The 23,983-nt window shown below is 46.6% G+C and overlaps 1 protein-coding gene across 1 annotated transcript in view; it reads left to right on the plus strand.

The window, feature by feature from the left end:
* LOC139384097 (ral GTPase-activating protein subunit alpha-1-like) overlaps positions 1-23,983 on the plus strand; it is a 127,775-nt gene that overhangs the window by 22,630 nt on the left and 81,162 nt on the right. The window contains exons 8-24 of the mRNA XM_071128743.1: positions 420-558; positions 837-1,051; positions 3,000-3,257; positions 3,772-3,954; positions 4,178-4,249; positions 4,403-4,551; positions 5,408-5,531; positions 5,919-6,088; positions 7,138-7,205; positions 8,187-8,357; positions 13,586-13,726; positions 18,601-20,142; positions 22,055-22,173; positions 22,341-22,551; positions 22,885-23,067; positions 23,380-23,538; positions 23,713-23,906. Coding sequence (XP_070984844.1) covers positions 420-558; positions 837-1,051; positions 3,000-3,257; positions 3,772-3,954; positions 4,178-4,249; positions 4,403-4,551; positions 5,408-5,531; positions 5,919-6,088; positions 7,138-7,205; positions 8,187-8,357; positions 13,586-13,726; positions 18,601-20,142; positions 22,055-22,173; positions 22,341-22,551; positions 22,885-23,067; positions 23,380-23,538; positions 23,713-23,906 — 4,098 coding nt within the window. The remainder of the gene's footprint in view (positions 1-419; positions 559-836; positions 1,052-2,999; positions 3,258-3,771; positions 3,955-4,177; positions 4,250-4,402; positions 4,552-5,407; positions 5,532-5,918; positions 6,089-7,137; positions 7,206-8,186; positions 8,358-13,585; positions 13,727-18,600; positions 20,143-22,054; positions 22,174-22,340; positions 22,552-22,884; positions 23,068-23,379; positions 23,539-23,712; positions 23,907-23,983) is intronic.

Genomic DNA, 23,983 nt, shown 5'->3' on the forward strand with positions numbered 1-23,983 from the left:
GTACTCTTCCCTTAATTACTAACACTGCTAACATGCTTGGCGTGGATGCATTACCTACTACCTACCAGCGAGCCTTTTGAGAAGGACGTCTGTCTGTCTGCATGCTGAGAAGTGCAAATGACCGTAACCCCCTGAAAACTTCCTTACATCATGTTAAGTCACCCACAATGAACTCAGTTCAAAATTAAACGGGATCAACAACATAGCTCATATGTATAGCTCAAACTCATTATTAACGCTGAGTTGCATCGGCATGCTTTTTCTTCAGTGTACTGTATGCTCACACACAAACACACTGAGTTAACGGCTGCTCTCTCTCTCCCTGCCGCAGACAGTGCCTCCTCTCACTCCCTGTCTCTGGTCCTGTTTCTGTAATGCTCTTTGTTAACAGTAGTCTCTTGTTGTCTTTCCCCCTGCAGGCCAAAAGTCTGGAGTGGAAGTGTAAAGACAACCACGAGAAGGGCTTTGCATTCCTGTTTGGAAACTTCAAGAAATATTACCTGCCGCACATATTCCCCAACTTCTCCAAGGAGACCAGTTTGTACCATCCCATACTGGGTGAGGAGACAAATTTGAATTAGTATGAGCTAAAGAAACAGATAGGTCTTTGTTTATATACATTCTAAAGCTGATTCTTAGCTTTGCATTTTACTATAGTGGTGCAGTGTTCATAGAAGTACATTGATACCCTTTTGGTACTACTGAGCCGAGCTGAGCTGGCATGGTTATACATCAGAGCCAGCACAGTATGAGTTGGGTCAACACAATGGTGTGAAGAGGGGAATAGTGATACATCTGTATTCTCTATTCAACCTCTCCGTCTGTCCCCCCTCCAGAGGTTCCTTCGATGAGACCAAAGCCTTACTACAGTGTGGTGAAGAAAGACCCAGAGACCAACGAGGCAGTGTACTGTACCAAGGAGAGCCTCCTCAATGCCCGCGTCATCTTCATCCGCTGGCTGGTGTCCTTCTGGCTGGAGCCACGCTCCAACACTGGAACACACATCCCCTGGGTGGATGGAGAGAGGGAGAGCGTTCCAAAGAACATCCAGGTAATCACCGTATACACACCCGAGGGGAGAGTTTGCCTGAGTTAGCACAATGTATATACAGTGCCTTGCGAAAGTATTCGGCCCCCTTGAACTTTGCGACCTTTTGCCACATTTCAGGCTTCAAACATAAAGATATAAAACTGTATTTTTTTGTGAAGAATCAACAACAAGTGGGACACAATCATGAAGTGGAACGACATTTATTGGATATTTCAAACTTTTTTAACAAATCAAAAACTGAAAAATTGGGCGTGCAAAATTATTCAGCCCCCTTAAGTTAATACTTTGTAGCGCCACCTTTTGCTGCGATTACAGCTGTAAGTCGCTTGGGGTATGTCTCTATCAGTTTTGCACATCGAGAGACTGAAATTTTTTCCCATTCCTCCTTGCAAAACAGCTCGAGCTCAGTGAGGTTGGATGCAGAGCATTTGTGTACAGCAGTTTTCAGTTCTTTCCACAGATTCTCGATTGGATTCAGGTCTGGACTTTGACTTGGCCATTCTAACACCTGGATATGTTTATTTTTGAACCATTCCATTGTAGATTTTGCTTTATGTTTTGGATCATTGTCTTGTTGGAAGACAAATCTCCGTCCCAGTCTCAGGTCTTTTGCAGACTCCATCAGGTTTTCTTCCAGAATGGTCCTGTATTTGGCTCCATCCATCTTCCCATCAATTTTAACCATCTTCCCTGTCCCTGCTGAAGAAAAGCAGGCCCAAACCATGATGCTGCCACCACCATGTTTGACAGTGGGGATGGTGTGTTCAAGGTGATGAGCTGTGTTGCGTTTACGCCAAACATAACGTTTTGCATTGTTGCCAAAAAGTTCAATTTTGGTTTCATCTGACCAGAGCACCTTCTTCCACATGTTTGGTGTGCCTCCCAGGTGGCTTGTGGCAAACTTTAAACTACACTTTTTATGGATATCTTTAAGAAATGGCTTTCTTCTTGCCACTCTTCTATACAGGCCAGATTTGTGCAATATACGACTGATTGTTGTCCTATGGACAGAGTCTCCCACCTCAGCTGTAGATCTCTGCAGTTCATCCAGAGTGATCATGGGCCTCTTGGCTGCATCTCTGATCAGTCTTCTCCTTGTATGAGCTGAAAGTTTAGAGGGAAGGCCAGGTCTTGGTAGATTTGCAGTGGTCTGATACTCCTTCCATTTCAATATTATCGCTTGCACAGTGATCCTTGGGATGTTTAAAGCTTGGGAAATCTTTTTGTATCCAAATCCGGCTTTAAACTTCTTCAAAACAGTATCTCGGACCTGCCTGGTGTGTTCCTTGTTCTTCATGATGCTCTCTGCGCTTTTAACGGACCTCTGAGACTATCACAGTGCAGGTGCATTTACACGGAGACTTGATTACACACAGGTGGATTGTATTTATCATCATTAGTCATTTAGGTCAACATTGGATCATTCAGAGATCCTCACTGAACTTCTGGAGAGAGTTTGCTGCACTGAAAGTAAAGGGGCTGAATAATTTTGCACGCCCAATTTTTCAGTTTTTGATTTGTTAAAAAAGTTTGAAATATCCAATAAATGTCGTTCCACTTCATGATTGTGTCCCACTTGTTGATTCTTCACAAAAAAATACAGTTTTATATCTTTATGTTTGAAGCCTGAAATGTGGCAAAAGGTCGCAAAGTTCAAGGGGGCCGAATACTTTCGCAAGGCACTGTATTATATCTAGGAATCATAGAGAGAGCGTGCCAAAAAACATCCAGGTTGGCCATGCAGGCAGCACATCTGAAGGGCAGAAGTATGCAGGGTTAGCATAACTATCTTTACATTAAACAAAACCTCTGGGACAGCTTTTAAGTTGTGATATTTCTCTGTCTGTGGGATATACTAGTGAACCTCCAACTCATGTATTGTGTTACATACATTTCCAGTCCTTATGGAAGCATTAATGGTGGTTGTGTTTCTCTGGTTGTGTTCCAGAGGGCAGCAGCAGGGCTGGCAGCGCGGGGACATGGCCTGGGGGAGGACCTGGGCCCCAGGGCAGACAGCCTGGACAGAGCGATTGGGTGTGAGCAGGAGCAGTCCCACTCCAACACCTCCACCCTGACGGAGAGGGAGCCCAGCTCCTCCAGCCTGTGTAGTATGGACGAGGAGCACCTCACTGACAAGGAGGTGGTGAGACGAGTCCTCTGTTCGTCCAGGACTAACGTCAACTTCATCGCCGAGGTCTTCAGACAGGTACAGCACACATACTCAAACGCACAGTACATTGTGTATTGCTGGTTCTGGTTGTGATAAATATGTTTCCCTTCTTGGAACAATAAAGTTATTTTACTACTACTACTATGTTCTGAATACCCCTGTAAAAGTCTGAATACCCCTGTAAAAGTCTGAATACCCCTGTAAAAGTCTGAATACCCCTGTAAAAGTCTGAATACCCCTGCAAAAGTCTGAATACCCCTGCAAAAGTCTGAATACCCCTGCAAAAGTCTGAATACCCCTGCAAAAGTCTGAATACCCCTGCAAAAGTCTGAATACCCCTGCAAAAGTCTGAATACCCCTGCAAAAGTCTGAATACCCTTGCAAAAGTCTGAATACCCCTGCAAAAGTCTGAATACCCCTGCAAAAGTCTGAATACCCCTGCAAAAGTCTGGTATTGTGTGGCTGTATGCCCCAAAGAGAGCAGAGAAGATAAATAAGTCTGCTCCATTTGAATCCACAGTGACATTGATGTGTTGTCCTCTTTTCTCAGGCCTTCCTGTTGCCGATGTGTGAGGCTGCAGCCATGAGGAAGGTGGTGCGGGTGTACCAGGAATGGTTCGCCCAGGAGGACAAGCCTGTGTTTATGAGGGAGCCGGAGGAAGAGAGGTTCTTTACCACGGTTGGAGGGATCAACCTAGAGCCTGTAGCCCAGCAGGACACTGAGAAGGAGGAGGTGAGAGCTGGGGCTTTGTGTGGGGGAGGATGGATGGAAGCACCAGGGTCCATTAAGGAATACATTTTGCAATGGAAAAGGACTCCTTGTTTCAGTCCGTTTTCTTACATTTGGTGTCTAATGAACACAACCCTCAACAAAGACAAGTAAGTACACATGATGGCGCCTGTCTTCATGGTCTCTCAGTCTAACACTTCTTGTGTATGTCTTTCTGTGTCCTCAGGGGGTGAATAAAGTGTCTGAGAAAGAGCTGCTGGAGTACAGTGTACATGCCGGTGTTCAGCCCACTCTACAGGTATTTTCTATTGCCCTACACATACACACATTATGATAAATCGGCAACCACATAAAGTCTTATTCTGGAATGATCACTAACTTCCATCGATACTGTCCAGTTCCATGCCTTTCTTCACCACCATCATCTACCCCTCGCTCTCTTTCACCCCAGGTGTTTGTCACCAACTCTGCCAACGTTTTTCTGCTGGAGCCAGCCAACGAGCTCAAGGTGTTGCTGGAGGAACATGTTGACATGTGCAAGAGAGTCCTCAACATCTACCGCAGCCTGGTCATGCATGAAACCATGGACCAGAAGACATGGTACAGCACCACAACACTACACGCTAACACTGAGCAGCGTATTGGTTCTAATGGGAAAGCATAGCATACAGTTATGGCCAGACCCAATTTGCTACCCTCCACTCCCATTAGCCCTAACCCTTCTATATTTGCAGATCTGAAGAGTCTGGTTATGTAATCTTTATGACCAAAAGTATGTGGACACCTGCTCGTTGAACACCTCATTCCAAAATCATGAGCAATAATATTGAGTTGGTCCCCCATTTGCTGCTATAACAGCCTCCACTCTTCTGGGAAGGCTTTCCACTAGATGTTGGAGCATTGCTGTGGGGACTTGCTTCCATTCAGCCACAAGAGCATTAGTGAGGTTGGGTACTGATGTTGAGCGATTAGGCCTGGCTCGCAGTCAGCATTCCAATTCCTCCCGAAGGTGTTTGATGGGGTTGAGGTCAGGGCTCTGTGCAGGCCAGTCAAGTTCTTCCACACCCATCTCGACAAACCATTTCTGAATGGACATCATAGCCACGTTGAAAGTCACTGAGCTCTTCATTAAGGCTGTTCTACTGCCAATGTTTGTCTTTGGAGATAGCATGGCTGTGTGCAAGATTTTATATACTTGTCAGCAACAGGTGTGACTGAACTAGCCGAATCCACTTATTTGATGGGGTGTCGACATTCGATTTTCAGGGATACAGTATCTTCAACCTAGCTTCCTTTCCCCCTGAACACTGGATGCAGAGACCCTGCTCAGGCTTTTATTTTATGCCTAGTATGTTAGGTTAGAGCCAAGGTGGAGGGGTAGGAACTTTCCACTCTGTGTAACATGAGGGATCCTATGTGACCGCTACTCTTCTGGTGTCTGTCTATGCGTCTGCAGGGAGCAGATCTTGCTGGTGCTGTTAAGGGTGACTGAGTGTGTGATGAGGAGACCTCCCTCCATCATGCCCCATGGCAAGAAGAACATCACTCTCTCTGGGAGGCTGGCCGGGGCCGTCTTTCAGGTACCCAGCATAGTACTCACAACATACAGTTGTTGTGTCCCAAGCGGCACCCTGTTCCCTATATAATGCACTGCATAAAAGCGCTGTATTATATAGGGAAGAGGATGCCATTTGGGACACCTACTGTGACTAACCGCAAGGGCTTTTTCTTAATAGTATTTTCTTGATTCCTCATGTCCTCTCCTTGAATCCTCCCCTCGCTGCCCACTGACATTTTGAAAATAAGTTTGGGAGAGGACACAAGGAATCGAGGCAAAGACCTTTGAGAGAGCCATGGTGCCTCCATAACCTTCCTCTGCATGAGACCTAAATAAAGGAAGTTTCTAAGGGACGTTTCTACTTGTCATGCTACTCTGTCGGTCTCTGACTCTCCTCCTTCTCTGGTAGACCTTGATAGTGGCCTGGATCAAAGGGAACCTGAACGTGTACATCTCCAGGGAGCTGTGGGACGACCTGCTGACTGTGCTGTCCTCGCTCACCTGCTGGGAGGAGTTGGTCACAGAGTGGTCCCTCACCATGGAGACGCTCACCAAAGTTCTGGCCCGCAACCTGTACAGGTAACGACAGGAGAGAACGTTCTAAACACACATACTGTAGAAAGCACAAGTCCAAGCATTTTGTTAAGCCATGTAAAGAAAATACAGTAAAACTTAAATTAATAGCCCGGGCAAATATTTGATTAAATCCCTGAACACAACAGTCGCTTATTAGAGCCAGGCTTCTATTCGAGCCAGGAGTCTTTTTCCTTAATGCACACAGCTTTTGTTAATTTTCATAGTTAATTGTTTAATTCCAGAATTCACTTCCAGCATTTTAATCAATTTATTATATTATTTCCTGCACTAATGTGTTATCTGTTACACATTGTCAAGTTTATTTTGTCTTAGTATGCCTCTATTATGTATATATTTTTTAAAGATCCTTGACAGAATAATGACTTTGCATTTTCGGCAGTTCTTACATTCGCCAATAGAGGGCGATAGGATGATTTCTGGGGGTCTATACTCACGAAGTTGTTGACTGTTTTTGTGCTTGCCAGTTATCTAGTGGCTATCAGTTTCTTACTGCCTATAGATGATGGCTTTTTTCAAGTCATTGCTGAATTATTTCATGTTTATTTATTTAATGAATAAATCAAACATTAAACCTCGTAAACAATTGAATGTAATTCATGATAACCCCGTAAACAATGAATTTAGACACGCCGTTTATTTGAGACAGGCATTTATTTGCTGAAATGTGTGCCGTTGCCTGCCTATTAAAAGGGACCAGCGGCTATTTGAGACAGGCATTTATTTGCTGAAATGTGTGCCGTTGCCTGCCTATTAAAAGGGACCAGCGGCTATTTGAGACAGGCATTTATTTGCTGAAATGTGTGCCGTTGCCTGCCTATTAAAAGGGACCAGCGGCTATTTGAGACAGGCATTTATTTGCTGAAATGTGTGCCGTTGCCTGCCTATTAAAAGGGACCAGCGGCTATTTGAGACTGCATTTTAATTGAAGTTTTACGGTAATATTAAACAGAGGTTCAATTTGTAATGGAATCTAAGTGAGGGATGGCCATTTTTTTTTATTTATTTTTTATTTTGTTCCATAACCTGTACAGTCTGGACCTCAACGAGCTGCCCCTGGACAAGCTGAGCGAACAGAAACAGAAGAAACACAAGGGAAAAGGTACACACACTGCTTCCTCTCTCTATCACTCTCTCAGCAGTGTACTGGAGGGTATAGGCAGGTATACGCCGTATAACCACATGGGCATTGCATGTACTCACTTCTTAATACCCACTGATAGGTACCAAAGTGGTCTAGTGGAGGAATACACCATTTCAATTAATAAGGCTGATGGAACAGATCAGAATGTTTAGCTTAGAATTTTGATAAACTATTAGTTCTTCACATTTAGGCGCAGCAATGTACCAATGGTTGTAGACCTTCGCGTGACTACCAAATCGCAATTTGCAGGAAACCGGCGTTCTAAAATGTGCACCACACATACGAGCGGTTTCATGGACAGAGATGGAAATATCCGTTCGAAATGTAAAAATAGAGGGGATTTAAATATGCAACAACCATCATGGTTTGCTAATTTTACTAAGATAATGCTTTTGGCTGCTTGACAATGGAAGAAAGTTGAAGGAAAGCCAATAGAACAGGAGAAAGCATATGACTAAGTCTATATACAAATAATTGCCTCCATGTTTCTATGGTGGGATTTTGGCTATAGGCTACTTTAAAGTAAGGTAAGACATTCCTCATAATATGAAGTCAAATGTCCAGGTTTAAAACAATTAAGAAATATAAAAAATATAGCAATGATAATGATAGGCCTAACCATCTTCTGGTAGATGGAAACGCTTTCCCAAAACCTTATTTTATTGCATCAATCCAGTAGCCATTTATTTTCCAACTCCAATTCATGTGCTACAGAAACACTGCTAACCAAACAACAGTGCTAGGTGCCTGTGCAATTGGACCACTACACCACTGCTCCCTCACTCACTCCCTCCCTCCCCTCACTCACTCACTCACTCACTCACTCACTCACTCACTCACTCACTCACTCACTCCCTCCCTCCCTCCCTTTCTATTTTTTAACACCACAGAGACGTTCCAACCTGAAACCAATCTTTCCCTCTCTGTGTTGGTCACTAGGGGGCGCTCACGAGGGCCAGAAGACGGCTGTGGGCCATTCGTTCTCTAAGGGCTGGAGCAGGGACCAGCCTGGGAGCGGTCAAGCAGCAGCCATGAGGCAGCGCAGTGCCACCACCGCTGGCTCCCCGGGTATGGAGAAGGCCAGGAACATCATGCGCCAGAAGACTGTGGGTTAGTGTCCCAGCTGTCATATTTATCAGAGGAAACTACATGTCTACATATGGGAAGGGTGGTTGTCTTAACCTTATGGCAAGGCGTTTAAGATATATTTTCATGGATGATTTAAAATGCTTTATGTGATGGTTTCAGTAGATCAATGTACGTGGCACATTTGAGTAAGATTTTGGTGTAATGGTCAATGCTGCTATAATGCTGCTATACTGCTGTTAACTGTCATTAAATTATTTTAGCCATTTATACATAATCAATGAAATAGGAAATCAGTACTGTGTGGGAGTCCTCCAGTGAAGAAGGTTTCAACTGAGCATAAGGGTTGTGTGGGTTCTCTTTCAAGTATTCGTTTCGGCATTTCACTATGGGATACGCCCCCAGCATATTCATCAGAAGCCTTATTACACTACGCCAGCCATAATTGGCTGGACATCGAGACATGTGTGTCGGGAAGGGTGTCCTTCCTACCTTATAAAGGACCATGACGCAGTGTTTCTGAGTCATTGTAACACCTCTTCTCGCTTTTCATCAGAAAGCTTACCTCGACACGACTGCATTTTCCAGAAATAGCTAAACTGTACACAGACGTGAGCTTACAACTCGCTCACCGGGTGCTTTTCTTGGGATTCCCTTCACCATAGCTAGAGGAAAATTATTTGAGTGAGTAACAGGTACAGCTGTGACACAGCGAACTCGTTCACAACCAAGTTAGCTGTATCCGAACAGTGATTAGTCGTCGGCAAACTAGCCACCACGCTAGCTAGCTTTTTTTTTTTTACTTCGGCAAGAAAAGTTTACTAGCTACATCAAGCTATCTTTTCAAACCTTTCCTTTCGGAAACAGTACCTGGCCATCACACCGAGTGCAACCGTCGGAGATAACCCACTCTAATCGCTAGCTATCGGCCTAGCATACTATGCAATTTTTTTCTGGCAGCTAAAAACATAGCATCCAAGCTATGCAACAAAGGCATCTCCCACATCAAACAAGAAGAAGCTCCCAGCACGAATCTGCTCCTGTGGAAATAAGATATCGGCCAAGGACACCCACTCGGTATGCTCCGCTTGCCTTGGGCTGCAACATGCCCAGGAAGCATTAGCCTCCCTTGGCTCCTGTCCACACTGTGCCTTCATCACTGTGAAGAGCCTCCATCGCAGGTTAGCACGCCAAGCTAGCCTGAGTCAACAGGATCCTAACATGGAGACCGGCGCACCGGAGGTGATGGATATCCCCACGGGAGATCGTGGCGCAACCTCTAGCTGGGGCGACCAGCTCGACGCCATATCACCGCTGCTGGAGGACTCCACCTGCCAACCTCGACTCCACCCCGACAGTCTCCCGTCATCGAGACAAAGATTCCTCCATCCCCTCATGCCAGCCCACCAAGCTTTCTGCCGGGGAATCAGGAACAAAACACGAAGGGGGGGCATAATCCACACCAGCTCTCGGTGTGGCCCTGCAGGATGTGTGCAAACGCACTGTGAATAAACTGGTGATTCCCTGGCCCAATGCAGGAGCAGAGACCACCACATCCCGCTACAAGGGTAAGAGGCTAACCAAAGCTAAACGGGCACCCAGGCAATTACTACCAGTTTGGAGGAGGTTACCCATACCCGGAGTACCCTTTTCTCCTCCAAGAACCCTGTCCATGGTGGGTCAATGTTGGACTGCTTTGACATGACAGGGATTGGGCTGGCCCACATGCCCCATCGAACCCCAGGTGGCTTCCCATCTACACCCCAGCCAGAAGTCATCCATGACCTCGACTCTCCCCACCTTACCAACCAAGTACGAGTCCTTCCAGTCCTCTGTGACAGAGAAAAACTAGAGGTCGGTTGCCACAGCAGTGAGGGCTCTCAGCACCACCTCCATGCTCTCGGCATACCAAGCAGAGCTACAGGAGGAGCTAGCGGTCAAACCAGAGCCTGGTCTATGGAATGAGATCTGTATTACCACAGACCTCAACCTGCGTCTGCTCACAGCCGCTGTCAGGGAGAGCCATGGGACTCATGATATCCCAGGAGAGATCTGGATGGCTCAACCTATCAGTGAGAAGCTGAAGATCCTAGATGCTCCAGTAGACCCTAAAAGCCTTTTCGGTCCCACTGTTGAGATGATGCAGAAACGTTGTGAGGAGAAAACAAGGGAGGGTGAAGCTGTCTGCCCAGGAATACACAGCCCAGTGCCTACCCTGTGCCTCTCCGCACCTTCGCCCAGGCTGCAGCAGGTCGACCACCCTCAACCTTTAAGATCCCCAGACGCCCAGCCCCCTGGGCTGCGAACCCAGGGCAGCAGGGAAACTTGGATTCTAAGGGCCCCTGGTCTAAGAAGCCCTCCTTATCTCCCATGGCACCAAGGGGCCAGCCTGCTCCTAACCCCACCCAGTGGGGGAAAAAAGTGCATGGTCTAGCGATGTCCCCATCGCCAGAGAGGCAAGAACAGTCTCCCCCAAGCCCAGTTCTATCCCCTCTTCCAATCCCGAGCCTGTTCCAGGGTGCAAGTTCCCAGGCACCTCAGTGTTCTTCCGGCGTACCTGGTCCAAGTTGGTGGTCACAGAGTACAGCCCAAAGAGGAGAAGAGACCATGTTCAGATGGATGCTTCCACAAAGCCCCCCTCTTGTCTCAAACACTCCCCAATGTCAGTTCACATAAAAAATGTTAACACTAGCGCAACCAGGCTACAGGCCAAGGGAGCAGTCAGACATGTTTCTCATGAGCGCGTTCTCCCGCTACGAGCCAGTCACCTCCTGTCTTTACGAAGTGTACCGAGGCAGCTATAGCCCCACTCAGAGAGAAGGGCATTCAGCTGATGACATACATAGACGATTGGCTGCTGTGCGCGCAATCAAAGATGAGGTCTTAGAACACAGTCAGCTATTATAGGAACACCTGACACTTCTAGGTTTCAGAATAAACACAGTAAAGAGTGTTCTGATTCCCACGCAGACAATATCTTTCCTAGGTTTAATCCTGGATTCGGTATCGTTCAAAGCTCGCCTTTTTATGGAACATATAAGAACATTCCAAGATGTTCTAGCACTGTTTCACAGAGGGAACCTGGTCTCATTCAAAACATGCCTGAGGCCACTAGGCTTTAGCAGTCATTCCATTAGGACATTTGAATATGAGAGGGTTAGCTCTTTACAGTGTCCTTAGCATTAAAGTTGTTCCTCCCATTTCTGGAGGTGCGTCATGTTCTAGTCAGAACAGACAATACCACTGTTGTGGAGTACATAAACAGACAAGGGGGACTGCTATCCCCTCACTTACACGGGCACACATACTGATTATGTGGAGCAGTGTGCATCTCCAGTCACTGAGAGCTACTCATGTACTAAATCTGGGGGCAGATTTACTTGCCAGGGGGAACCCTCTATACAGAGAGGGGAAGCTCCACCCAGAGGAAGCCAATCAGGTTTTGATGTACTTCGGCATGCCAGCAGTGGATCTTTATGCATCAATGGAGAGTACTCAGTGTCCACTGTTATTTTCCGTGAGGGATCGGGATGCACCGATGGGAGTGGACTCGTTGGCGCACGAGTGGTCACGCGTCCTCCTGTATGCATTATCTCTCTGATCCTGATTTACCCCACCCTAGCCAGGGTGCGATAGATGGGGCTATCGCTCATACTAATAGCGCCACGTTGTAATTTCCACTATGAGTTCTAGAGCCGCATCCATTTTAGTCCCTTTTATAATTATAAATGGCAGGTGTTTGAGGAATGGTGCGCTAAAATACAGACAGTGTCATTCCAGTGCCCTGTCCCGGCAATCCTGTTGTTTCTACAGGAATTAGTACTATTAAAGTATATCTGGCAGCTATTTTGGCTTGTCAGGAGGGTTTTGGGAACATGACAGTGGGGCAACACCCCCTTGTCACTCGTTTAATAAAGGGTGCACGTCGCTTGTGTCCGGTGTCCAAACTGCTGGCCCCGTCATGGGATTTATCAGTTGTTTTGGATGCTCTATGCCAACAGCCTTTTGAGCCGCTGGATCAGGTGGAACTGAAGATTCTTTCATTTAAGACTGCGCTATTACGACTACTGACTTCTGCAAAGCGTGTAAGTGACATTCACGCATTCTCGGTGCACTCGTCATGTCTGCAATTTGCACCTGGTAACAATAGGGTATCATTGTGGCATCAACGATTGCATATGTTGTGTCCAGTACGTGCTCTGCGCATTTACATGGACAGGAGGGATTTAGGAAATGTGATCATTGGTTTGTTTCCTGGGTGAAACCTCACAGGTAAAGCGCTCACTAAACAATGCCTCTCCCACTGGATAGTGGGGGCTATTGCTTTGGCCTGCACAAGTAAGGGTCTTCAGTCTCCTGCTGGTCTACGGGCTCATTCCACTAGAGGAATGGCTACGGCCTGGGCTTTATTTGGAGGCATATCTGTCCAAGATATTTGCTCAGCAGCGAGTTGGGCTTTTCCTTTGCAAAGTTCTATGGGCTTGATGTCACTGCACCAACCCTGGTGCATACTGTTTTACGTGTAGGATCTTCTGCGAGTAAAGCCCATTTGTGTGATATATAGCACAGGGCAGTCGGTCGTCAGGATAAGCTTGTCTGGCAATACGGGACTCAGTATATCCCATAGTGAAATACCGAAACGAACACTTGAAAGAGAACTACAGGTTACGACTGTAACCCCGGTTCTCTGATAGTATGAGTGAGGTATTTCACCAGACCACCCCCTCCTTGCATGAGCGAGGAAGATGTGTGGCTTATTCTTGAATGACTCAGAGACGCGTCTCGACGTCCAGCCAATCATGGCTGGCGTACTGTAATAAGGCCTCTGACGAATACGCTGGAGAAGTATCCCATAGTGAAATACTTCACTCATACGATCAGAGAACCGGGGTTACAGTCGTAACCTACAGTTATAATCACGGAGGGCTCTGTGACCTGGCTCCTGAGGTACAGACAGACAGGCAGCAGCTTTGCCTTTTCCTAGTTCTCCTCTCTGAAGGTCACTGCTCTCTGCCTTACGCTCACAGTCCTCACTTTCTCCTTTCACTTTCTCACCTTCGTCCTCTCTCCCGTTTTTACCTTCCTCTTCTTTCTAAACTCCTTTTCTATCCATTTCCTCTCTGTCCCTCTATTCCACGACCCCTACTCTTCTCTATTTTCTCTCCCCTTTCCTTCTTTCACCTCCCCTCCCTCCTTTCTCTCCTTCTCCTTCCTTCTCTTTCCTCTCTGTGTTGCGTCCGTCCGTCCCTCAGCCCTGCGTAGCTGCTCTACGGGCGACAGCTTCCTGTCCCACGCCTTTATCCGCAGCGCTAAAAGTGCCCCTGTCCTGATCCATCCTCTCCACCCTCTCCTGTCTGACTCTGTCCTCACCTCCCTAGCTGACGAGCTGGCAGGTAGAGCCCACTACTCTACGCCTGTACCTGTACCTCTATCTGTACCCCCCTCCACCCACTTCACTTCTTCACTCACTATCTGTATGTTCTTGTCTGTCTTTGCATGTTGTTTCTATGCTTGCCTTTGCTTGTGATTCCACACAGCCTGCTTGTCTTGCTGTGTTTGTGAGCTCTTGTTTGAGGATATTTCTCTCAGGCCTAGACTCTGGCGGTGTGTTGTGTTTTAGATCTGATCTGTTGTTGTTTCTGAATCACTATTTAATATCTTTCTCAGATCCAAACAGTTTCCCCTGCATGTGGTTTGGTGTGCACACCTAGTCCCTATAAATGTATGATTTTATGGCTTCTGCTAAAATATGACATATTGTCAACCCATTTTTTAAATGATTTTTTTGGGATGAATTCTCATTTGTTCTTATTGATGAATTGTAATTAGTCTGTTTCCTCTACTGCAGCTGTTTTTATGGCTGGCTTTAATGATATGGATATGATTGGATGCAGCTTAAATATTCCATTAACCATGAAAAGGAATGCAGTTTTTGCCATGTTTTGTCTGCCATTGTTTTTGTATATGAGAACATGCATACATAAGAAAACAACATGTTATTGCATGGACTTGGTTGGTGCTCTTGGGTGAAATGAAACCATTAATACAAACCTGCCTATTGGGCTGACTAAATTCAACCACCTGATCATTTCATCCTTTACACAGATGTACAATGCATTCGGGAAGTATTCAGACTCCTTCCCCTTTTTCACATTTTTTAACGTTACACAGCCTTATTCTGAAATTGATTAAACAGATTTTTTTCCCTCATCAATCTACACACAATACCCCATAGATGGCGAATCGAAAACAGGTTTTTAGGGATTTTTGCAAATGTATTAAACATTTTAAACAGAGAGTCTGCCCCAAAGCCACTCCTGTGTTGTCTTCACTGTGTGCTTAGGATCATTGTCCTGTTGGAAGGTGAACCTTTCAAATTCAATTTTATTGGTCACATACACATGGTTAGCAGATGTTAAAGTGAGTGTAGCGAAATGCTTGTGCTTCTAATTCCGACAGTGCAGTAATATCTAACAAGTAATCTAACAATTTCCCACACAACTACCTTATACACACAAATCTAAAGGGGTGAGTGAGAATATGTACAGTTTAAGTTGGAAGTTTACATACACCTTAGCCAAATACATTTAAACCCAGTTTTTCTGACATTTAATCCTAGTAAAAACACCCTGTCTTAGGTCAGTTAAGATCACCACTTTACTTTAAGAATGTGAATGTGAAATAATAGAATAATAGTAGAGCGAATGATTTATTTCAGCATCACATTCCCAGTGGGTCAGAAGTTTACATGCACTCAATTAGTATTTGGTAGCATTGCCTTTAAATTGTTTAACTTGGGTATAACATTTTGGGTAGCCTTCCACAAGCTTTCCACAATAAGTGGGTGAATTTTGGCCCATTCCTCCTGACAGAGCTGGTCTAACTGAGTCAGGTTTGTAGGTCACCTTGCTCGCGCACACTTTTTCAGTTCTGCCCACAGATTTCCTGTAGGATTGAGGTCAGGGCTTTGTGATGGCCACTCCAATACCTTGACTTTGTTATCCTTAAGCCATTTTGTCACAACTTTGGAAATATGCTTAGGGTCATTGCCCATTTGGAAGACCCATTTACGACCAAGCTTTAACTTCCTGACTGATGTCTTGAGATGTTGCTTCAATATATCGACATAATTTTCCTGCCTAATGATGCCATCTATTTTGTGAAGTGCACAAGTCCCTCCTGCAGCAAAGCACCCCCACAACATGATGCTGCCACCCCGTGCTTCACAGTTGGGATGGTGTTCTTCGGCTTGCAAGCATCCCCCTTTTTCCTCCAAACATGACGAAGGTCATTATGGCCAAACAGTTCTATTTTTGTTTCACCAGCCCAGAGGACATTTCTCCAAAATGTACGATATTTGTCCCCAGGTGCAGTTGTAAACCGTTGTCTGGCTTTTTTATGGCGGTTTTGGAGCAGTGGCTTCTTCCTTGCTGAGCGGCCTTTCAGGTTGTCAATATAGGACTCGTTTTACTGTGGATATAGATACTTTTATACATGTTTTCTCCAGCATCTTCACAAGGTCCTTTGCTGTTGTTCTGGGATTGATTTGCATTTTTCGCACCAAAGTACGTTCATCTCTAGGAGACAGAACGCGTCTCCTTCCTGAGCAGTATGATGGCTGCGTGGTCCCATGGTGTTTATACTTGCATACTATTGTTTGTACAGATGAACATAGTACCTTCAGGCGTTTGGAAATTGCTCCCAAGGATGAACCAGACTTGTGGAGGTCTACAATTGTTTTTCTGGGGTCTTGGCTGATTTCTTTTGATTTTCCCATGATATCAAGTAAAGAGGCACTGAGTTTGAAGGTAGGCCTTGAAATGCATCCAAAGGTACACCTCCAATTGACTCAAATGATGTCAATTAGCTTATCAGAAGCTTCTAAAGCCATGACATCCTTTTCTGGAATCTTTCAAGCTGTTTAAAAGCACAGTCAAGTTAATGTATGTAAACTTCTGACCCTCTGGAATTGTGATTAAGTGAAATAATCTGTCTGTAAACAATTGTTGGAAAAATAACTTGTGTCATGCACAAAGTAGATGTCCAAACCGACTTTGACAAAATTATAGTTTGTTAACAAGAAATTTGTGGAGTGGTTGAAAAACGAGTTTTAATGACTCCAACCTAAGTGTATGTAAACTTCCGACTTCAACTGTACATATAAATATATGGATGAGCGATGGCCGAGCAGCATAGGCAAGGTGCAATAGATGGTATAAAATACAGTATATACATATGATATGAGTAATGTAAGATATGTAAAGATTATTAAAGTGGCATTATTTAAAGTGGCATTGTTTTAAAGTGACTAGTGATCCATTTATTAAAGTGGCCAGTGATTGGGTCTCAATGTAGGCAGCAGCCTCTCTGTGTTAGTGATGGCTGTTTAGCAGTCTGATGGCCTTGAGATAGAAGCTGTTTTTCAGTCTCTTGGTCGCAGCTTTGATGCACCTGTACATGCCTCGCCTTCTGGATGGTAGCGGTGTGAACAGGGTGTGGCTCAAGTGGTTATTGTCCTTGATTGTCTTTTTTGCCTTCCTGTGACATTGGGTGTTGTAGCTGTCATGGAGGGCAGGTAGTTTGCCCCCGGTGATGCGTTGTGCAGACTGCACCACCCTCTGGAGAGCCTTGTGGTTGAGGGCGGTGCAGTTGCTGTACCAGAATGTGTTACAGCCCTACAGGATGCTCTCGTTTGTGCATCTGTAAAAGTTTGTCAGGGTTTTTTGTGACAAGCCACATTTCTTCAGCCTCCTGAGGGTGAAGAGACGCTGTTGCGCCTTCTTTACCACTGTCTGAGTGGGTGGACCATTTCAGTTTGTCTGTGATGTGTACGCCGAGGAACTTAAAACAAAATTGATCACCCCCTTTGTCCCCAGTTTGAGGTCCTGAGATCTCTGGAGTAGGTTTTCATCAAGGATCTCTCTGTACTTTGCTTCGTTCATCTTTCCCTAAATCCAGACTAATCTCCCAGTCCCTGACGCTTATAAACATCCCCACAGCATGATCCTGCCACACCATGTTTCACCTTAGGGATGGTGCCAGGTTTCCTCCAGATGTGACGCTTGGCATTCAGGCCAAAAAGTTCATTCTTGGTTTCATCAGACCAGAGAATCTTGTTTCTCATGGTCAGAGTCCTTTAGGTGCCTTTTAGCAAACTCCAAGCGGGCTGTCATGAGTTTTACTGAGGAATGGCTTCCGTCTGGCCACTCTACCATAAAGGCCTGATCGGTAGAGTGCTGCAGAGATGGTTGTCCTTCTGGAAGGTTCTCCCATCTCCACAGAGGAATTCTGGTGCTCTGTCAGAGTGACCATTGGGTTCTTGGTCACCTCCCTGACCAAGGCCCTTCTCCCCAGATTGCTCAGTTTGGCTGGGCGGCCAGCTCTAGGAAGAGTCTTGGTGGTTCCAAATTTAAGAGGCTACTGTATTCTTGGGGACCTTAAACGCTGCAGACATTTTTTTTGGTACCCTTCCCAGATCTGTGCATCACAACAATCCTGTCTCTGAGCTCTACGGACAATTCCTTCAACCTCATGCCTTCGTCTGTGCACTGACATGCACTGTCGACTGTGGGACCTTTATATAGACAGGTGTGTGCCTTTCCAAATCGTGTCCCATCAACTGAATTTACCACAGGTGGACTCTAAACAAGTTGTAGAAATATCTCAAGGATGTTCAATGGAAACAGGATGCACCTGAGCTAAATTTAGAGTCTTACAGCAAAGGGTCTGAATACTTACAGTACCAGTCAAAAGTTTGGAGACAAGTTTGGTTTGGTTGAGATAATGCCAAGAGTGTGCAAATCTATCATCAAGGCAAAGGGTGCTTACTTTGAAGAATCAAATTATTCCATATGTGTTATTTCATAGTTCTGATGCCTTCGCTAATATTCTACAATGTAGAAAATAGTCAAAATAAAGAAAATTCCTTGAATAAGTAGGTGTGGCCAAAATGTTGCCTGGTACTGTATGTAAATAAGGTATTTCTGTTTTTTTTTATACATTTGCTAACATTTCTAAACCGGTTTTTGCTTTGTCATTATGGGGTGTTGTGTCTAGATTGATGAAAAAAACAACAACTATTTAATCCATTTTAGAATGAGGCTATAAATGAACAAAATGTGGAAAATATATGACTGTATATGATCATATTGCTGCACCACGGTGTGGTGTATGTTACTGATCCATTCCCTTCGCTGTGTTTTCCTGCACGTAGAGTTGGTAGGACCCCTCTCCAGTGAGCTGTGCCCTGTGTATCCCCTTTGTCCAGATATGGAGGACCCCCCCATGGTCATGGCCTCTCGGGCACCCAGGATCCGCCACTGCTCCCAGAGCGAGAATACCCCGGCCTCTGAGGTGTTCTCAGCATCCAGTGACCTGGAGCCCCAGGGGCCTCCGCTCCCCCGCAGCAGCAGCGCTTCTGACATCATGGAGCCCTTCATCGCTGAGAGGGTCAAAGGTGCACTTCCTGTCCCCGACAGTCCCCCCTCTCACTCCACCATCACCGCTGTCTTTGCCCCCCACCACGCCCACCACCCCCCTTGCTCTTCCCGGAGCCACTCCCTGCACCCCCCCAACCCACACACAGCCCCAGGTAGCAGGGTGGCCTCTCTGGAAGTGGGGGATAGCATCTATGACTACCTGTGGCAGATGATAGGCCCCCGCCCCCCTGCCCCTGACTGGACATGTGGTGGAGCCTCCTTCTCCTCCAACCTCACCCAGTCCTCTGAGAGAGATGAGGAGGGGGACATGCAGGGGGAGGAGGACCTGCTTAGCTCTTTCAGGGAGTACCTGATGCACATAAGCCTGGAGGGGGGAGGTGGAGGGGGGGAGAGGGGTGGCCCTAGTGACGCTGTGGAGGGTCGCACTGTGATGGTACAGTCAGGGTCACAGCAGGTCAGGAGACAGGTCCAGGTAAGGCAGCATAGCATCTTAAACTCAGCAGAAGAGAGCAGTACAGAGGCAGAGCAGCAGCCTGCTGAGAAGAGCATCTATGAGTGTTTGGAACAGAGTGATGACTGGGAGCTGATCAGCAGGGCGAGCTCTAGTCTTGACCAGCATTTAACTACTGGGGGAACAGAGAATAGGGAAGAGCCCTACTTGGTCAGGCAAGACGCCACAGAGTGTGAGTATAATAATGAAACAGGAGGTTCAGGCCAAGAGGCCCCTCAGCCCCAGCAGCAGTCCTTCTCCCTCAACCTCCACCACTCCCTGAAGCCCAGGCTGGTCCGGGGTAGGCCCAAAAAGCGCCATGGGGCAGGGGGAGGGGTACACGTCAGCTTCCGGCCCTCCACAGAGTCTGTCCAGTTCCACAGCCCCCTAGACTCCAAGGAGGCCCACTGGAGGGCCAGGCTGCGCCGCCTCAGCCACTTCAGCAGCCACTCTGTAGGAGGGGTGGGGTCTGGAGGGGCTGGGGAAGGGGCAGGGTTGGGGGGGTCAAAGGGTAAAGATAGGTCAGGAGGGGAGGGGGTGAGCGGAAGTGGGGAGCAGCCGGAACGGGAGGCCAGTGGAGTGGGGGGTCATGCGACTGAGCCGGGACGTGTCCGTCTGGGGCGCTCCTCCCTTCGGCCTCGTGGGACCCGGTCCAGGTCCCAGGATGCGGAGTCGGGGCTCAGTCCTTCTCGGCAGCAGCAGGGGGCTCTGTTGGGCGGTGTGTATAAATCTGTGGTCCATGCTCTCTCCAAGCCCAAGGCCCACGCCTCCGGCTCCGCGTCCCCGCAGCGGCAAAGCAAAGCCCCCGGCGTGTCCACAGAGGCGCCCCTGAGGGACCTGTACACTCACGTATTGGGCTATTTTGGAAAGAAAGCACCAGGTGAGAGACTTGAGGAGCGTCACTGTGCTCCAAGGCACTACCACAACATGGAAAAACAAAACTACAGAATGAAACAAAAACACAAAGCACCACCGTTCTATCTCCTCCATCTTTTTCAGTTTTTTTTAATTAACTGTTTTTGCTGAATGCGGATTGAATTGAAGCATCTTTTTTTTTTGTCTTTCCTGTTTTAAAGTAGCAGACATGATCCCCAAAAAGAACCAAAGCCCGGCCAAAGGCCCCACCTCCTGGGATGACTCTCCCCTCCTCCTCCTACAGCTTCTTGGACTAAATCTCTTCTTCCCCTCCTCTTCCTTCCCTGAATGATGCATGCGGCCTCATACCTCCGCCTTCTCTATCATAGCAACTCAACACCTTCCAACACATTAACTGCACACACTGGGGGCAAATCTACAGGCCAAAACTGGCTATCTAACTCATTTACATTGATCAATTGACACAGAACACATAGTGTAGCATGATACTGGTCTATGAAGTCCATTTCTTCCATGTATACATGAAACTGGGAAATGTATCTGTGTCCTCCAGACTAAGCTGATGCTCTAATAACATGTCAATATACCTCCAAACAGGTGGGGGCAGTATAACCCTTTTGATGTAGAATAGGATTTCAGCACCACGCATTGAGCTGGGCCCTCTTGAGTCACTTCAATGACACCACAAAGTCCAATGTCTCTTATTTTTTCTTCCACTAAATTTCACTGGCGTAGCTAGATACTATTTTAACATTGGCAGTTGACACAGCTTGCCATAATCTTTGGGTTAGCAGAACATGCAGTAGTGGCTTCTTTGGGCAGTAGATTCACACATTTTTAATGGCAGGTCACTAGTTTAAAACTTTAACACAGTTGAAAGTTCAAACTATCCAGAGAAATGTCATGGGATGGAAACATACTCTCTGCCCTCTGCTTCTCTTTGACAATCCAGTTCAACATTTAAGTGAATACAGTAACTGTTAATTAATGTATCATGGCCTTCATATGTATGCTGCCTCATCTTTCAGTTTCCCTTGGCTACCCAGTTAACACACTAACTGACTGGCTGCTCCCTCACCCAACCACAGTGCAGTTTACATAGCTAGACTGACTGGCCGCTCCCTCGCCCAACCACAGTGCAGTTTACATAGCTAGACTAACTGACTGACCGCTCCCTCGCCCAACCACAGTGCAGTTTACATAGCTAGACTGACTGACCGCTCCCTCGCCCAACCACAGTGCAGTTTACATAGCTAGACTAACTGACTGACCGCTCCCTCGCCCAACCACAGTGCAGTTTACATAGCTAGACTAACTGACTGACCGCTCCCTCGCCCAACCACAGTGCAGTTTACATAGCTAGACTGACTGACCGCTCCCTCGCCCAACCACAGTGCAGTTTACATAGCTAGACTAACTGACTGACCGCTCCCTCGCCCAACCACAGTGCAGTTTACATAGCTAGACTAATCTCTGTTCTGTGATGTGCTGTACTCATGGCTTAGACAAGACGACAAGGTTTTGTCTCTCTCTCTCTCTCTCTCTCTCGGACTGCATGCATGTGAGTAACTCCTGCATCGCTTTACTGGTTGGACTCAGTTGTGTTGGTTGTATTTTCTTTAAGATTGTTTCGTTGAGAATTGTGCAGCAGTTACCTTAATTCTTTATCTTTATTTAACAGCACATACAACACCACAGTTACCTTACTTTATTGACTGATACTTTTACACAGGCATACATTTCTGAACTTAACATTATCCACTGAATGACATGCATTCAATATTTTAGTCCAATGGTCTTGTATTGTGTTGAGGAGATCTGTATGATAAAGATGTGAAGATGCTTGTAGCTGTGTGTGTCAGTATCTTCTGTCAATGGGGTGACGTGTATGTCCTTTGCTCTCTGCCTGGACACAGGCAACAAAGAGGACCCTTGTCAGACGATGCGTCCTGTGTCCAGTGATAACGGCAACCAAAACTTTGGAGACCTGATGGACGAATTTATCCAAGAGCGTCTGCGAGCGAGAGGCACCTCGGTAAGTCACCTTTCAATTTTCTTTTTCATTTCTCATGCACACGCGTGCACACACACGCACACACACCATTTCTGAGCTGAGTTAATAAGTGAATGTTCTCAGCTCATGCTCTCTATATGTTTAGTCCAAACATTAGAGTACTAACTTCTCTCTATCTCTCTCTGTAGGGCATGACGAGGCGTGGCAGTAGCCCCTGTAGTCTGGAGATCCCCAAAGACCTGCCGGAGCTCCTGGGCTGTCAGAACGTCTCACAACCCGTGGACGACCCCGGTGTGCCCTCTGAGTGGACCTCCCCCGCCAGCAGCAGCGACGTCATCAGCTCCGACAGCCAGTCAGACTCCTTCACCGCCTTCCAGTACGCCAACTGCAAGTTGGAAAGTAAGTGACAGCTGACGTCACATCTCGTTAAATCAGTGACTCGTGTTGTTAAGGATATTACAGGTTATAAATCATGATTATATCAGTTAGCTCACGCTTGCTTTGCATGCATATTGATTGTGTAAAAAACCTGGTTCTGTAACTAAGTAACATAGTAGGGGAGTGGATCGGAGTGGGAGTGGATCGGAGTGGGAGTGGATCGGAGTGGGAGTGGATCGGAGTGGGAGTGGATCGGAGTGGGAGTGGATCGGAGTGGGCAGGAATTGTATATTGCTCTTGACATGCTAGAGGACTACTACTTGTACTGACCATTGGGTGGCACTATGCTGTTAGATTTCAGCTTTGGTCCAGATGGCTGTGGTGCGGGGTCTTTGGACCAGGATAATGCTAGCCTTGGAGGGCTGCCCCAGACTGCAGAGGAACAGGAGCTGTCCAGCCTCACCACCCTGCACATAGATTCAGAGACCAGCAGTCTGAGCCAACACGGCCTGTCTGCAGACGCCATCACCATCACAGGTCAGAGACAGAGAGACACACACACACACACACACACACAGACTCAGAGACCAGCAGTCTGAGCCAGCAAGGCCTGTCTGCAGACACCATCACAGGTCAGAGTTGCAGATTCACAAATCAGAACACATCGGCTTTCAATGTCCACATCACTCATCCTTTTATACATCTTAGTGACGTTCCCACATTAAAGAACTTTGATCATCTAGGAAAGCTCATAGAAATCCATGATAAAATAAGGTTTCAATCCAATACATTATTATTATACAATGTCTACCTAATTCATTACATCAATCTCTGTGTGCCTTCATCCAGGTTCAGAGAGTGCGTCCCCGATGCATTCCCTGGGTGGTTCCTGCTCACAGAGCCCGTCTCCAGCCACCCTGACCGCTGAACACATAGGGCTGCAGCACGAGGACCTGCAGCTGGATGAGAAACTACATCACTCTGTACTACACACTCCTGATGACCTGGGTAATACACACACACCCACACTGCTCTCTATAGTAACTGGTTAATCTAGTCACTACCCAAACTTGAACGGTCCCTCACCTATCTGTCACACAACACAAACACACTACACACTCAGCCTTACTTACATACTAACAGTGTACTCAAAAGTGTTGTCCCCCTTTCCCCTCCTCTCAGAAACCAGTGAGTTTCCTACAGAGGACTGCAGTGTGATGGCCGGTGGCTCCCTGACCGGTTGGCACGCTGACGTTGCCACGGTGATGTGGCGGAGGATGCTAGGCATTCTGGGTGATGTGAACACCATTAAGGACCCAGAGATCCACGCGCAGGTCTTTGACTATCTCTGTGAGCTGTGGCAGAACCTTTCCAAGGTGAGGAACCATACGGGAATCAGACTGTACTCAATACAAGAATGGAAGTTACTGGATCAATGTATGTAAGACACTCA

The sequence above is a fragment of the Oncorhynchus clarkii genome, chromosome 25, assembly GCF_045791955.1.
Source record: "Oncorhynchus clarkii lewisi isolate Uvic-CL-2024 chromosome 25, UVic_Ocla_1.0, whole genome shotgun sequence".
Lineage (NCBI taxonomy): Eukaryota > Metazoa > Chordata > Actinopteri > Salmoniformes > Salmonidae > Oncorhynchus > Oncorhynchus clarkii.